Source organism: Gorilla gorilla, chromosome 13 (assembly GCF_029281585.2).
Source record: "Gorilla gorilla gorilla isolate KB3781 chromosome 13, NHGRI_mGorGor1-v2.1_pri, whole genome shotgun sequence".
NCBI lineage: Eukaryota > Metazoa > Chordata > Mammalia > Primates > Hominidae > Gorilla > Gorilla gorilla.
The window spans coordinates 126,465,725-126,482,568 of NC_073237.2; the positions used below are offsets into that span (position 1 = coordinate 126,465,725).

Sequence of the window (16,844 nt, forward strand, 5' to 3'; positions counted from 1 at the left end):
GGTTGCAGTGAACCAAGATGGTGCCCCTGCCCTCCAGCCTGGGTGACAGAGTGAGACCCTGTCTCAAAAAAAAAAAAAAAGTGATGTTTGTAAGTAAGTAAATCAAATCCTTCTTTGCACAAATACTCTAGAATCAGTGCCAGTCGATCAGGACCCACCTGATTACACCAGCTTTATGCAGTGGATCTTTCCTAATCCATTGGCTGCAGCCTCACTTTACATACTGCTTTGTGAATTCTGAGTAGGGAGGGATGCATTTATTCACTCCCCCCCAAAAGTATCTGGAAAGTTTTGGGAAATTAAAAGGATTTTCCTGGCCGGGCTTGGTGACTCATGCCTGTAATCTCAGCATTTTGGGAGACCAAGGCGGGTGGATCACCTGAAGTTCGAGACCAGCCTGGCCAACATGGTGAAACCCTGTCTCTACTAAAAATACAAAATTATCTGGGTGTGGTGGTGTGCACCTGTAATCCCAGCTACTTGGGAGGCTGAGGCAGGAGAATCGCTTGAACCCGGGAGGCAGAGGTTGCAGTGAGCTGAAATTGCGCCACTGCACTCCAGCCTGGGCAATAAGAGTGAAACTCTGTCCCAAGAAAAATAAAAATAAAAATAAATTTAAAAAGAATAAAAGAGGATTTTCCTCATCTCACGCCCATTGATTATTATGATTGCACATTGATGATGATGATGATGACGATGATGATGATGATTGTGCCTCATCTCGGGCCCATTGATTATTAGCTGCTCCATTCTGGTAAATCTCAAACCTTTCCTAGGCATGCCTCCAAAACTATGATCAATATGAAAAATTAATGTTTGCTGCAACTGGGCGCATGTCCATCCATAGGTTAGCCATGTCTGTCCAGAATTTGTAGTTGGCCATGTGGACCCCGTGAGGTAGAAAAGGAGACAGTGTACTGTCGCAGCAGTGTGTGGTCAAGCCCAGCACACTGGGCTTTGTCTTGGGAGTGTAGAAAAGAGCTTGGTTGGCCGGGCGCAGTGGCTCATGCCTGTAATTCCAGCACTTTGGGAGGCTGGGGCGGGCAGATCATGAGGTCAGGAGATCGAGACCATCCTGGCTAACACAGTGAAACCCCGTCTCTACTAAAAATACAAAAAAATTAGCCGGGTGTGGTGGCGGGCGCCTGTAGTCCCAACTACTCGGGAGGCTGAGGTGGGAGAATGGCGTGAACCCAGGAGGCGGAGCTTTTAGTGAGCCGAGATGGCACCACTGCACTCCAGCCTGGGCGACAGCGAGACTCCGTCTCCAAAAAAAAAAAAAAAGAGCTTGGCTATGGCAGCCAAGAGCTTACTCAAGCTGACTTGGATGGAAGGACAATAGGAAGAGAGCTGGGAGAATGTGACACTGAGGGAGATGGTGTTGATACATTTAGTGTCCTTTTAAATCTTTCTTCCCTCTTAAGTATGCAGAGAGAGTTCTAGTATAATGAGACTGTGCTGTGTACGCAGAAAGGTTGAGACTACTGAGCTAATAATGATAACTGTTTTGAGCTTATTTGGGGAAAATGAAGTGTCCTATAGAATCCAAATTTTAAGTGATAGTAATAGCTGCTTGTTATTAAAGCATCTGTGGTAAGTCAGAGACTGTGCTAAATATTTGATGCTTTTTATTCGACTCCTCATAGCAGCCCCTTGAGATAGATGTTATTATCCCTGCTTTATAACTTAAGAAAATGGAGCTCTGGTTAAATAAGTGGAGGAGTCAGAGTTTGAACCCAGCTTAGCGCACCTTCCATTTTACCTGCACTGGGTAAGCTTCCAGTGCCTAAAGCCCTCAGTGACTGTCTGAGAAGACAGCCCGTTTGCCAGCACCTCAGTCTTCTGTGTAGTTCTTCTCTCACTTCATGTGCTTAGCTGGTGGATTTTTGTTATGTGAGTGAATTTGACCCCATTCCATTTGTGAATTGCTATGTATGTGAATTGCTATGTATGTGAATTGCTATGTATGTGCTATGTTTGTGTATGTGCAAAATGAGCCAAGAATTATAATATTAAACTTCTTAGGTTAGTTTCTCCTACCACTAATAGAAGGCAGCTAATGACTGGTAGTCCCCCCCACCGCCCCCTTTTTTTTTTTTTTTGAGACAGTCTCACTCTGTCATCCAGGCTGGAGTGCAGTGGTCTAATCTTGGCTCACTGCAACCTTTGCCTCCCAAGTCCAAGTGATCCTCCTGCCCCAGCCTCCCAAGTAGCTGGGATTACAAGCGGGCGCCACCACGCCTGGCTAATTTTTGTATTTTCAGTAGAGATGAGGTTTCACCATATTGGCCAGGCTCAAACTCCTGACTTCAAGTGATCCTCCCACCTCAGCCCCCCAAAGTGCTGGGATTACAGGTGCGAGCCATCGAGCTCAGCCATGATTGGTAGTCTTATTCTTGTTTTCTTTTTCTTTTTTTTTTTCTGTATTAGTAGAGAAATTGCTTGTGGTGCCTGAAGGTACTTTTTTGCTTACCTTTTGGATCTGATTTTTGTTTTGATCAGTGGTCACAAATTCAAGATGTGGTTAGAAGCCAGCTTGGTTTTGTAAGTCAGCTGGCTCAGTGAGACCGCAGGGGGAGGGGTAGCAGAAGAGCACAGGCTCCTGCCACAGTGGCCCCTGCTCGTTGCTCCAGAGAATGGGTTCTTATTGTACTGGAATGTGGCCTACAAGCTCTGGATCTTGTGGCTTTTTTTTTCTTCTCTTTTTTTAAATAAGACAAGCTGGAAATTCATGTTTTTACGCGGAATTCATTGGCAACTGATTCAAATTTAAAAACAAAAGTAAAACAAAACACTGTGTTAGCCATGTATAACATGTGGGTTAATATAAGTCTGTAGACCCCCAGTTGGTGAGCCGAAGCTAGCTCAGTTAAGTGTTACTGTATTTCTTATTTTCTAAAATTAAGTTTATAAGAAAAACTAAATTGAGGTATCATTGCTCTATTTTTTTTTTATGACTGAAAGCAGTTTAATATGAAGTCGGTGCAGAAGTTCTGACATTTAGTTGAAATAGCAGAACTGTCAGTATAAAACAACCGTTTTTAAAGTGAGGAAGAAAAGAGCAAATACATCAAAACAGTATGTCCTCTTTTTTTTTTTTTTTTTGAGACCAGGTTTTGCTTTGTCACCCAGGCTGGAGTGCTGTGGCACAATCTTGGCTCACTGCAGCCTCCGCCTCCTGGATGGGTTCAAGTGATCCTCAGCCTTCTGAGTAGCTGGGACCACAGGTGCACACTGCCACACCCAGCTAATTTTTTGTATTTTTGGCAGAGATGGGGTTTCACCATGTTGCCCAGGCTGGTCTCAAACTCCTCAGCTCAAGTGATCTGCCTGCCTCGGCTTCCCAAAGTGCTGGGATTACAGGTGTGAGCCACCGTGCCCTGCCCTAGGATATACTTTTTATTTGGTTGTAAAAAGTATGTGGTAGTTAAAAGAATAGATTTGGGACTTAATTCTGAGTTAGGTTACTGGCCCTGCCATCTACTAGCCTAATGATTTTATGCAAGTTTTAACTCTGAGCCTCTGTTTCCTCATCTACCAAATGGACATGTTTGAGGCTACTTACCTCATAGAGTTGTAAGAACTTGAGGTGATATATGAAGCTCTTAGTGTAGTACTGGAGACAAGGTCAAGTGCTTGCAGTCTCTGAAATCCTTGGTGAAACAGGCACCCTTTACCACGGTGTCAGTGCTAATGGAAATGATAGGCTGGAGGTTGAGAATGTAGCTGAACCTCCATTGCCTGTGTCAGTGCTAATGGAAATGATAGGCTGGAGGTGGAGAAGGTAGCTGAATCTCCATTGCTTGCATCTGGTATTGTTATCCTCATGCTGCTTTGTCACATCCTCCTCGCTTGTACTTTCTTCAGTCTCAATATATCTATGCCTCTGTGACTTTTATAGTGAGGTATAGTTTACGAAGTCACTTCCATACATATCTAATTTGACATGACACGATAGCTTAAAATGGAGGTGGGGAACAGGTTAGGTGAAGGTCCTACAGATATTATTGGCAACAGTACTTTCTTTCTTTTTATTTTATTTATTTTTTGAGACAGAGTCTCACTCTGTCACCCATGCTGGAGTGCAGTGGCACGATCTCAGCTCACTGAAAACTCTGCCTCCCGGGTTCAAGCGATTCTCTTGCCTCAGCCTCTCTAGTAGCTGGGACTACAGGCATGCACCACCACACCCGGCAAATTTTTGTATTTTTAGTAGAGATGGGGTTTCATCATGTTGGCCAGGCTGGTCTCAAACTGACCTAAGGGGATCTGCCCACCTTGGCCTCCCATAGTGCTGGGATTACAGGCGTGAGCCACCGTGCCTAGCCTCTTCTTTTTTTTCTTTTTTTTTTAAATTTTTTTGAGACAGGGTCTTGCTCTGTCGCCCAGGCTGGAGTGCAGTGGCACGATCTTGGCTCACTTGGCCTCGTGGGCCCAAACTATCCTCCCACCTCAGCCTCTTGAGTAGCTGGGACCATAGGCTTGCACCACCACACCCGGCTAAATTTTTTTTTTTTTTTTGGTAGAAATGGGTTTTCACCATGTTGCCCAGGCCGGCCTTAAAATACGGGGCTCAAGTGATCCTTCTGCATTAGCCTCCTGAGTAGCTAGCATCACAGGCACCTGCTATTACTCCTGGCTATTTATTTATTTATTTATTTATTTTGAGACAGAGTCTCGCTCTTTCGCCCAAGCTAGAGTGCAGTGGCGTGATCTCGGCTCACTATAAGCTCCGCCTCCCAGGTTCAAGTTATTCTCCTGCCTCAGCCTCCCACGTAGCTGGGATTACAGGCATGTGACACCATGCTTGGCTACTTTTTGTATTTTTTGTAGAGATGAGGTTTCACCATATTGGCCAGGATGGCCTCAAACTCCAGACCTCAGGTGAACCGCCTGCCTTGACCCCCCAAAGTGCTGGGATTACAGGCGTGAGCCACTGCGCCCAGCCAAAAAGAAAAAGTTGAAAGGATATATATTTGCCCTTATTTATGAAAGACTTGAAAGAAATTCACGAAAGTATAAAAAAGTCAGTGCCAGTGGGATTGTGGGTAACAATTTTTTTTTTTTTTCTTTTTTTTGGAGATAGCCTTGCTTTGTCTCCCAGGCTGGAGTGCAGTGGTGTAATCATAGCTCACAGTAGCCTCAAACATCTGGGCTCAGGGGATCCTCCATCTCAGCATCCCCAGTAGCTGTGACTACAGTTGCACGCCACCACGCCTGGCCAAATTTTAAAATGTTTTGTAGAGGTGGGGGGTCTTGCTGTGTTGCCCAGGCTGGTCTCGAACTCCTGCCCTCAAGTGACCCTCTCACCTCAGCCTCCCAAAGTGTTGGGATTATAGATGAGAGTCACCAGGCCCAGTCCTAACTTTTTTTCTTTCTTTTTTTGTTTTTTTTTGAGACAGAGTCACACTCTGTGGCGCAGGCTGGAGTGCAGTGATGCAGTCCCAGCCCACTGCAGCCTCGACATCCTGGGCTAAAGCAATCGTCCCACTTCAGCCTCCTGAATAGCTAGGATGCCACCACACCTGGCTAATTTTTTTTTTTTTTTTTTTTTTTGTAGAGATGGGGTTTCTCTGTTGCCTAGGGTGGTTTCAAACTCCTGGGCTCAAGCAGTCTGCCTGCCTCAGTCTCCCAAAATGTTGGGATTATAGGCGAGAGCCACCTCGCCTGGCCCCTCACCCTTTTTTTTTCTATCAAATGTTACTGAATATAGCTTTTTACATTTAATGTTGTATCATGATTACTTTCCCTTGTTAGGAAATGATAATGTGAAAATGGCTCTCATATCAGATCTAGTTTGAAGCCCCAGCTTTATTAGCTATAGTCTGCTTGGCCTCAGGTAGTCATTTCTCCTCTGAACTGGTGTCTTCATTGCTACCGTGGGGCTGCTTCTCTTAACCACACTGAGCTGAGCGAGGGTCAGAAATCATAGGTAAAGCCCTTGGCACATAACCTAGTTCTTGGAAGGCTCTGAAAACTGGGAGTTGTGATGCTGTTGTTATTATCATTATTATTATTATTACTATTTTTGTTTTGTTTTGTTTTTTGCGACAAAGTCTTGCTCTTGTCCCCCAGGCTGGAGTGCAATGGTGCAATCTCCGCTCACTGCAACCTCCGCCTCCCGGGTTCAGGTGATTATCCTGCCTCAGCCTCCCAAGTAGCTGGGATTAACAGATGCCTGCCAGCAAGCCCGACTTATTTTTGTATTTTTAGTAGAGACGGGGTTTCGCCATGTTGGCCAGGCTGGTCTCAAACTCCTGACCCCAGGTGATCCGTCCGCCACGGCCTCCCAAAGTGCTGGGATTACAGGCGTAATCCAGCCTTATTATTATTATTTTTGAGACAGTCTCGCTCTGTTGCCCAGACTGGAGTGCAGTGGTACAACCCGGCTCCCTGCAGCCTCCGCCTCCTCGGTTCAAGCACTTCTGCCTCAGCCTACCGAGTAGCTGGGATTACAGGCACACGCCACCACACCTGGCTAATTTTTGTATTTAGTGGAGATGGGGTTTCACCATGTTGGCCAGGCTGATCTTGAACTCTTTTTATTTATTTATTTATTTATTTAATTTTTTTTTTTTTTGAGACAGAGTCTCGCTGTCGCCCAGGCTGGAGTGCAGTGGCGTGATCTCGGCTCACTGCAGGCTCCGCCTCCCGGGGTTCACGCCATTCTCCTGCCTCAGCTTCCCGAGTAGCTGGGACTACAGGCGCCTGCCACCTCGCCCAGCTAATTTTTTGTGTTTTTAGTACAGATGAGGTTTCACCGTGTTAGCCAGGATGGTCTCAATCTCCTGCCCTTGTGATCTGCCCGCCTCGGCCTCCCAAAGTGCTGGGATTACAGGTGTGAGCCACCGCGCCCGGCCTTGATCTCGAACTCTTGACCTCAGGTGATCCGCCTGCTTTGGCCTCCCAAAGTTCTGGGATTACTGCCCTGAGCCATCGTGCCCAGCCGATGCTGTTTTTATTGTTTAAAATAGTCTTCAAAAACCTGTTTTTCATGGCATTGTATCATCAAATGAAATGATGATGCAAAGGTTAAAAAAAAAGGAATGTACTGTTTATGTGGGGGGGGGGACTGCTATCAGGTTGCAATCGAAACATTTTCTGGAAGAAAAAAAAAAAACAAGAAAACCTGTATTGTGGTGGACTAAGTATAAATGAAAGCTTAGCAGGTTTCCATTCTGCTACAAAGCAGCTTCATGCTGGATCAATTAGAAAAGACATACTTTTAAAATTTAAACTTTATTGAAATGTAATATACATGGCTAAAAATTACTCATTATAAGCAAACAACTCAGTGCATTTCCAGAATGTAGACACACTCATGCAGCCCGCAGGAAATGAGGCAGAACCATTACCAAGCCCCTCCAGAAGCACCCTAAGCCTCACCTTCCCTCAAGTCCCAGGAAAGCCCCTTTCTCCTGAGAGTGGTCACTGTCTTCACCTCCGTCACCACAGATGATTTCCCCCTGCATTCCAGTTTGTTTTACATGAATATGGCTGTGATTCATATACGTTGTTTTATGTGGCAGGAATTGTGTGTTCATTTTCCCTCATCCTCTCCCTCTGCAGTCCTGCTCCACTGAGGATTCTGCCAGAGAATGAAGCCCTAATGTGCTAAGGCATCCATTTATGTAGTTGAGTTAATTTCTCCTGTGCCTCTAGGAGGGTAGTCATCATATACTGTCCTTGAGAGAATTGAGAAAATAGATACTGAAGACATTTTCCGTGGGTTTAATTCTCTCAGAGAATTCCAAGAAAGGCTGGGAGGCTTAGCTTTTCTGGCTTTTACCATTGACCCACTCTTGTAGATTCCAGGAGATGACCTCTGGTATCTTATCTGGCTTTTCTAATTGTTCTCTGTGAGAATGTCGGTTTGCTGCAAGCCACTCCAGCCCACCAGGAAGTGGAAATCCAGCAAACGTGTTTTCACCACATAGCCAAGCTCCTAAGAAAATAAGGGAAATTCCCAGGGGCCCAAAAAAGGGAAGAAGGAGCTGAAACTCCATTGGGCAAAGAACAGGGAAGCCAGGGCTTCCCTGTGACGTTGCAGAAACTTGAAGCCCAGAGGCCTGGGTTTTTTGTTTGTTTGTTTTGTTTGTTTGTTGTTGTTGTTTTTGAGACAGAGTCTCACTATGTCACCCAGGCTGGAGTGCCATGGCACGATCTCGGCTCACTGCAACCTCTGCTTCCCGGGTTCAAGTGATTCTCCTGCCTCAGCCTCCCAAGTAGCTGGGATTACAGGCATGTGCCACAATGCCCGGCTAATTTTTTTTGTATTTTTAGTAGAGACAGGGTTTCCCATTTTGGCCAGGCTGGTCTCGAACTCCTGACCCCAAGTGATCCTCCTGCCTCGGCCTCCCAAAGTGCTGGGATTACAGGCGTGAGCCACCACGCCCGGCCGAGTCCTGGGTTTTTAACAGATGTTGAGGGGAAACAGGGACCATAGCCTTAGGCTTGAGCAGGGAGGCGAGTTGGAACTGTGTCCCTCTGCTTCTCAGCCCATAATCTAGGGCTGTCAAAAAGCTATGAATGCAAGAGTGGGCAGGAAAGAAAATCCTGCTAGTGATAGTGCAGTGTGGTGTAGTTCTGTGGGGGAGAGGAGGGGATTTGGTTTATGCTGTTTCTGCCAAAGATCTGCCCCACAGCCTGTCCTCACAGGCCTTTGGTGTTTGCCTTTAGACTACCCGGGATGTCCAGGAAACCCCAAATCTAGAAATAAAAAGTTACCCTTCACACCAAGAATCAAATTGCAAACTTACGGAAGGTGTTGCGATTTAGCCAAATCTCAATATAAAACTTAATTGTTACACAACATAAAGTGTGTTTGTGGAAGCCCAGTTTTAGAACCGTTCACTGACACCATTGTTGTGTTGGCCCTGCAGTGTACTGACTTAGTTGAGATTGGAGTCAGGATGTTGAGACAGCATCAAGCAGGTGGGGTAGGCGTCTGCCCATGTGATTCAGTCTCACCAAACCTTAGGATTATCTTGTATCCAAAAGACTCTGTCTCCATGTCGCTAATTCCTATTCCTGGGATTCCTCTTGCATAAGGCTTTGTTCCCTGAAAACCCATCATCTACTGTATCATTTTTAGGTGAAAATTCACCTTTTTAAATAATTGACTTATAGCTTAGCTTCATTCTTTATCCTGCCAATGGGAGGAGCCAGGTACACACAAATTGATAAGAGGATTTATATAAATGAGTGTATTCTTGGAACAGCTTCAGCCGCTCCTTTTCTTCCTCCCCACCCCCCAGCATGTTTTGAGTGCCTACTAGATGCCAGGCATTGTACTATCAGGAAGGATGTGGGGATGACGAAAACGTGGTTCCTCCTGCCCTGGAATTCACATTTCAGCCAACCACTGAGTTTGCCCCTAGAACCCATACCAATGCATTGGAGTGAATTTGAATCCATTGAATACTTCCTTCTGCAGAAACTGTTGATATCTTTTGGATTTCCGATGAGTTGTCTTCAGCTTTTGGAGAAAGACATGTTACCACAGCTGTGTATGTTACTGAGCATATGGAAACATTGGCTGGCTAGCACGAAATGAGATATCATAGTTTTTCTCTTCTTTTCTTTTACTTTTTTTTTTTTTTTTTGAGACAGAGTCTTGCTCCGTCACCCAAGCTAGAGTGCAGTGGCATGATCTCGGCTCACTGCAACCTCCACCTCCCAGGTTCAAGCAATTCTGCTGGCTCAGCTTCCCAAGTAGCTGGGATTACAGGTGCCCGCCACCATGCCCGGCTAACTTTTTGTATTTTTAGTAGAGACAGGGTTTCGCCATGTTGGCCAGTGTGGTCTCAAACTCCTGACCTCAGGTGATCCACCCACCTCAGTCTCCCAAAGTGCTGGGATTACAGGCTTGAGCCACCGCGCCCAGCCTGATATCATACTTTTAAAGCAAATGAATAGGTTAAATAATCAAAAGCACTTTTCCATATAACTAATTCCACCACTACAAATCTCTTTAGGATGATGTGAGGCATAAAGTTCATCTGAACACCTTTGGCTTCTTCAAGGATGGGTACATGGTGGTGAATGTCAGTAGCCTCTCACTGAATGAGCCTGAAGACAAGGATGTGACTGTAAGTACCTTTTAATGAGATCCAGGGGTTTACTCTTTTTTTTTGAGATGGAGTCTTGCTCTGTCACCCAGGCTGGAGTGCAGTGGCGCAATCTCAGCTCACTGCAACCTCCGCCTCCCGGGTTCAAGCAGTTCTCTGCCTCAGCCTCCCGAGTAGCTGGGATTACAGGCACCCACCACCATGACCGACTAATTTTTGTATTTTTAGTAGAGATGGGGTTTCACCAACTTGGCCAGGCTGGTCTTGAACTCCTGACCTCGTGATGCACCTGCCTCGGCCTCCCAAAGTGCTGGGATTACAGGTGTGAGCCACTGCGCCCAGCCCAGGGGTTTACTCTTTTAGCTTAGGCGAAAGTCACCTTCCAACCCCAATGCTTAAATATAAAATACCAGAATATGGAGATAATTAAGCATGTGAGTAGCAAATTATATATCAGGCATCAAATAATTTCACTTTTAACACTTAAAATGTAATTCTGTAATAATTCTAGTAATTAGTGACTTTGCTTGAGTGATTTTACTTTGCCTTCTTACAAAATGAATGCTAAGAAAACAGAGGAGACCACGTTAGAAGTACCACTTTTTCTGCTTTTTGAGTAAGAAAAGTATGGACAATTGTGTAGATATTTACTTCTACTCTTTTCACTCCCCATTAGATTGGATTTAGCCTAGACCGTACAAAGAATGATGGCTTTTCTTCTTACCTGGTGAGTATTAAATGTGTGACCTGATTCATCTCTTCACTTGAGCCCAGGCCATTGAACGGGAACACCCTACTTCTTGCAGTGCCATTTTCATTTTTTTTTTGGAGTACGGTGGCACAATCATAGCTCACTGCAACCTTGACCTCCCAGGCTTAAGCGGTCCTCCTGCCTCAGTCCCCTGAGTAGCTGGGACTACCAGCGTGTGCCACCACGCCTGCCTAATTTTTGTATTTTTAGTAGAGACGGGGTTTCACATTTTGTTGGCCATGTCTCAAACTCCTGGACTCAAGTGATCCACCCACTGTGGCCTCCCAAAGTGCTAGGATTGCAGGCGTGAGCACCACACCTGGCCACAGCGCCATTTCTTGAGGTGGTGGCTGCTTTGACTTCCAAGCATTTTTGAGAACCCACGGTTGGTTTACTTTTGTTTTTTGTTTTTTTTTTTGAGACAGAGTCTCACTCTTGTTGCCGAGGCTAGAGTGCAATGGTGTGATCTTGGCTCACTGCAACCTCCGCCTCCCTCGTTCAAGTGATTCTTCTGCCTCATCCTCCTGAGTAGCTGGGACTACAGGTGCCTGCCACCACACCTGGCTAATTTTTGTATTTTTAGTAGAGACGTGGTTTCACCGTGTTGGCCAGGATGGTCTCGATCTCCTGACCTCACGATCCACCCACCTCGGCTTCCCAAAGTGCTGGGATTACAGGCGTGAGCCACCGCGCCCGCCGGTTTACTATTTTGAATGGAGTTTGAGCCACTTATTTGCTATGTTCCTGAAAACTCTGTTCTTGTTCTAGTGTGAATGAATAAGATGATGTACAATTGGCTCTTCCTTTCTCAGGATGAAGATGTGAATTACTGTATTTTAAAGAAACAGTCTGTCTCTGTCACCCTTTTAATCCTAGACATCTCCAGAAGTGAGTAAGTAATTCTAAAGTTCCTTCAGTTCAGTCCTAGAGTAGAGTCGGGGAGAATTTAGTAGTATGCTAACATTCCTTGGGTGTCTGCCATGTGCCAGAGACCGTGCTGAGTGCTGGAGATTCAAGACAAGGCTAGGGAGACAGAGGTCCTGTCCTTGATGGGAGAGACAGAACGGCAATACACATGATCACCGCCAAACAGAGAAGTGGAAGGGAAGAACTCATGAATTGTAGAAAGGAAGGAGAGGCTTCAGATAAGTGTTGGCCCAAGCAGCTTTTTAGTGAGTAGCCTTTTACCAGATGAATAAGTAAAGCATTCCAGGCAGAGGGCATAGTCTATGCAAAGGCAGAGTGGAAACAAGACTGGGTCCACATAATGGCTTCTGCCACTCACCAGCCCTGTGACTCCGGGCCTCAGTGTCCTTACCTACTTCATGATGATGGTATCTGCCTCATGAGATTGTTGGTGAGGATTTCTGACAATTCAGCCTCTTTGAAAATGTTGAGGCCGGGCATGGTGGCTCATGCCTGTAATCCCAGCCCTTTGGGAGGCCGAGGCGGACGGATCACGAGGTCAGGAGATCGAGACCATCCTGGCTAAAACAGTGAAACCCCGTCTCTACTAAAAATACAAAAAATTAGCCGGGCGTGGTGGTGGGCGCCTGTAGTCCCAGCTATTCAGGAGGCTGAGACAGGAGAATGGTGTGAACCCAGGAGGCGGAGCTTGCAGTGAGCCGAGATCGCGCCACTGCACTCCAGCCTGGGTGAGAGAGTGAGACTCCGTCTCAAAAAAAAAAAAAAAATGTTGAACTTTGATGAATTATCAGACTTTGTGTTTTCAAGTTCAGCATACTTCCACCTGCGTACTTTGTAATTGCTGAGGGAGCCTTTAAGGTAGGAATCATGTGCTCAGACTTGCCTGTAAGGTAGACTCCTAGCAGCCCAGAAGAGGACGGATTTGAGATGAACAAGACTGGAGGTAAGAAGACTAATGAATAAGCTTCTAAAAAAAAAATGCTTTGTCATAAAACCATTGTAGACCCTAACTTTTAAAATATTCTCCATGATAACCTCTGTTTTCATTTAAGAAAATTGATCTGACAGTCTCCTGTATTAGTCAGTCTACTTTTGGAAGCAAGCAACAAAAGACTTGACTTAGACTCTGGCATGAATAGTGAAGACATTGATTACCTCACCTATGTGCAGTGGGGCAGGCGAGAGACAGGCCTGCGGTGGCTTGCTGATGTTAGGGACTCTGGTGCATTTCATCTTTCTGCTCTGCCATCCTGAGTGTTAGCTTCTTCCTCAGGCAGGTTTCCCAGCCATCACAAGGTGGCTCTGCTCTGTCATTCATATCCAGCCAAGGGACAGAGAGCAGGCTCCTCCTCCAGTTAGAATGAGAAATGCTTGAATGTGCCAGCTTAGGTTGGGCATCCACTCAGGCATGGGAACTGTCACTGGCCCCTCCTGGGTGGGATGGGGTAAACAAAATTGGGTCTCATGAGAAGGGGGAAGGGTGGAAATGGATATTAGGAGGCAACTAACAGTGCCACTGCCCTCTTGCGCTTCCCTGGATTTCACTTGCTTTCTTTATTTTTTGAGACAGGGTCTTGCTCTGTGGCCCAGGCTGGAGTGCAGTGGCACGATCTTGGCTCATTGCGTCCTCCACCTCCCAGGTTCAAGCGATTCTCCTGCCTTAGCCTCCCAAGTAGCTGGGATTACAGGCGCATGCCAACACACCCGGCCAATTTTTTTTGTAATTTTAGTAGAGACAGGGTTTTGCCATGTTGGCCAGGCTGTTCCTGAATTCCTGACCTCAAGTGATCCACCCGCCTCAGCCTCCCAAAGTGCTGAGATTACAGGCGTGAGCCACCACACCTGGCCTGGATTTCACTTTAAAGTCTTACTGATGTTTTACATTTTGTCCGTTTCTCTTGTGCACCAATTTGCTGAGCATTTTAACGATACTTAAGGAGAAAGATGTACCTCAGAATTGTGTGGTTACTAAGATCTTAGGCTTAAGAGAGACTACCTGGATCCTTGTCCAACTACTTCCTAGCTTGGCGCCCTTGGGCAAGTTATTTAACGTTTCTGAGCCTCAGTTTCGGTATCTGTAGAATGTGGATAATAGAATCTACATTGTAGAACATCATAAGGACTGCATGAGCTTGGCACAGGGCCTGCACGCAGCATGCTCAGTGGCCAGGAGCACTGCTTTGACCTTTTTTCCTTCTGTCTTATTTGAATGTAGGGTAAGAGTAAAGTCTCCACCAGAAGCTGGTACCCAGTTACCAAAGATCATCTTCAGCAGGGATGAGAAAGTCCTTGGTCAGAGCCAGGAGCCTAATGTTAACCCTGCTTCAGCAGGCAACCAGACCCAGAAGACACAAGGTAAACCGTAAGGTGGAAACTGGCTTTCAGTTTTCACTACCTGCTTTGTAGCTTTTTTGTTCCTGATTAAAAGTAAAAGTAAAACATGATCTGTTGTTGTCTTAGCATTATATTTTGGAAGTTACACAAAAATACGTAAATGTTAAAGAAAAATGTGGAAAATCTGAAGCAGATGGAAAAACAACAGTCATTTCTCCTTATTCCCAGTGTTAGAATTGTAGTAATTTATGTTTTCTTATAAGCTTGTTTCATAAGCCTAGAACATTTGATTTTTAAAATTCAGTCATGCTTATAATTTTATATGCATGCCTGATTACTTTTTAGCCCATTTCATACCTATCATATATCCTGTTAAGCAGATACTGTAATTTGCTCTACCTTTCTCCTTAAGGAGACACATTTCCATTTTTGTGTGATTATGAATATTGCTGCAGTGGACTTCTTTATGCATAGAACTCTCTTCGTATAGAGAACGTTCTTTAAGATGGTTTTCAGAATTGCAATTTCTGGTTCAAAGGATATGAATGCATTTGAGAATATTGATATATATTTTAAAATTCCTTTCCAAGTGAGTTGTGTGGATTTATATTCTTATCAGAAATATGTAGGAATAGTGGGCACATTATCATGTCCTAGCCAATATGGGGTATTTTCTTTTCAAAAAACAAAATCCTAAAATGAAAGGCAAAAAAGGTATTCCTGTTTATTTATATTTACTCTTATTACTGAGACTGTACTTTTTCTCCATGTGTTGATTAACCAATTTATATTCACCATTTTTTATTAACTGTCAGGTTCATCTGATGATTCATGTGAGTTCTTTAAAGATAATTTACGGCCAGGTGCAGTGGCTCACGCCTGTAATCCCAGCACTTTGGGAGGCCAAAGTGGGAGGATCACTTGAGTCTAGGAGCTTGTACCAGCCTGAGCAACATAGCGAGGCCCTGTCTCTGCAAAAATAAAAATAAAAAAATTAGCCATGTGTAGTGGCATGTGCCTGTAGTCACAACTCCTCAAGAGACTGAGGCAGGAGGATTGCTTGAATGTGACTGGTCTAGGCCACATTGAGCCGTGATGCACTGCAGCCTGGATGACAGAACAAGACCCTGTCTCCGAAATAAATACATACATACTTACTGCTTATACAATGTTTTTCTCAAAGGAGGCTGGGCGTGGTGGTTCATGCCCGTAATCCCAGCACTTTGAGAGGCCAAGGCGGGCAGATTACTTGAGGTCAGGAGTTCAAGACCAGCCTGGCCAACATGGTGAAACCCCATCTCTACTAAAAATACAAAAATTAGGCCAGGTGTGGTGGCTCACGCCTGTAATCCCAGCACTTTGGGAAGCCGAGGTGGGCGGATCACAAGGTCAAGAGATTGAGACCATCCTGGCCAACATGGTGAAACCCCGTCTCTACTAAAAATACAAAAAATTAGCCGGGCATGGTGGCACGTGCCTGTGATCCCAGCTACTCAGGAGACTGAGGCAGGAGAATCGCTTGGACCAGGGAGATGGAGTTTGCAGTGAGCCAAGATCGCACCACTGCACTCCAGCCTGGTGACAGAGTGAGACTCTGTCTCAAAACAAAACAAAACAAAACAAAAAACACAAAAATTAGCCGGATGTGGTGGCATGCGTCTGTAGTCCCAACTATTGGGTAGGCTGAGGCAAAAGAATTTCTTGAACCCAGGAGACAGAGGCTGCAGTGAGCCGAGATTGCGCCACTGCACTCCAGCCTGGGTGACAGAGTGAGAGCCTGTCTCAAAACCAACCACCACCACCGAAAAACAACAACAACAACAAAAAAAGAAGAGGTTTAATTGTCTAATTGCCTCACAGTTCTGCAGGCTATACAAAGCATGGCGCCGGAATCTACTCCTGGTGAGGGCCTCAGGAAGCTTCCAATCATGGCAGAAGGCAAGAAGGAGCAGGCAGGTCACATGGCGAGAGCAGGAGCAAGAGGGAGTGGGGAGGTGCCACACTCTTTTAAACAACCAGATCATGCCTGAACTCGGAGCAAGAACTCACTCGTTACCACAAGGAGGGCACCAGCCATTCATGAGGGATATGTCCTCATGACTCAGATACCTCACACTAGCCCTCACATCCAACACTGGGGACTGCCTTTCCACATTAAATTTGGAGGGGACAGACATCTAAACTATGTCATTGAGTCTGTCCAATTTGACTGCAGTTAAAAGCCACACAGAGAGATTGCATTTGTGCAATGGTGTAGGTTAATGCCTGTGCACCATCTGCTTCTTGTCTAGCTTCTTTGTGCTCATATCACCGTTCTCTGGGAAGAAAATATTCTTTTCTTTCTCTTTATTCTCTTCCTTCCTGCAGGAAGCCTGAAGTCCAGTCTTTCCCAAAAAGAATATCTTTTTTTTTTTAGACGGAGTCTTGCTCTGTCTCCCAGGCTGGAGTGCAGTGGCGCGATCTCGGCTCACTGCAAGCTCCACCTCCCAGGTTCACGCCATTCTCCTGCCTCAGCCTCCCGAGTAACTGGGACTACAGGCACCTGCCACCACGTGGCTAATTTTTTTGTATTTTTTAGTAGAGACGGGGTTTCACCATGTTAGCCAGGATGGTCTCAATCTCCTGACCTCATGATCTGCTCATCTCAGCCTCCCAAAGTGCTGGGATTACAGGCATGAGCCACCGCACCCAGCCCAATAATATCTTAAGTGAAAACAAAAGATAGATGCCCACTCTGTTCCATGAAAGAAGCCATTAGCAAT

At 45.5% G+C, this 16,844-nt stretch overlaps 1 protein-coding gene across 4 annotated transcripts in view; it reads left to right on the forward strand.

Moving 5' to 3' along the window:
- The window catches only part of GPR107 (G protein-coupled receptor 107), an 87,620-nt gene that overhangs the window by 13,608 nt on the left and 57,168 nt on the right, over nt 1–16,844 (forward strand). For all 4 annotated transcript variants that reach the window (XM_019033471.4, XM_019033470.4, XM_063696802.1 and 1 more), the window contains exons 2-5: nt 9,978–10,091; nt 10,747–10,797; nt 11,634–11,713; nt 13,964–14,103. In XM_019033471.4, the coding sequence (XP_018889016.2) occupies nt 9,978–10,091; nt 10,747–10,797; nt 11,634–11,713; nt 13,964–14,103 (385 nt within the window). The remainder of the gene's footprint in view (nt 1–9,977; nt 10,092–10,746; nt 10,798–11,633; nt 11,714–13,963; nt 14,104–16,844) is intronic.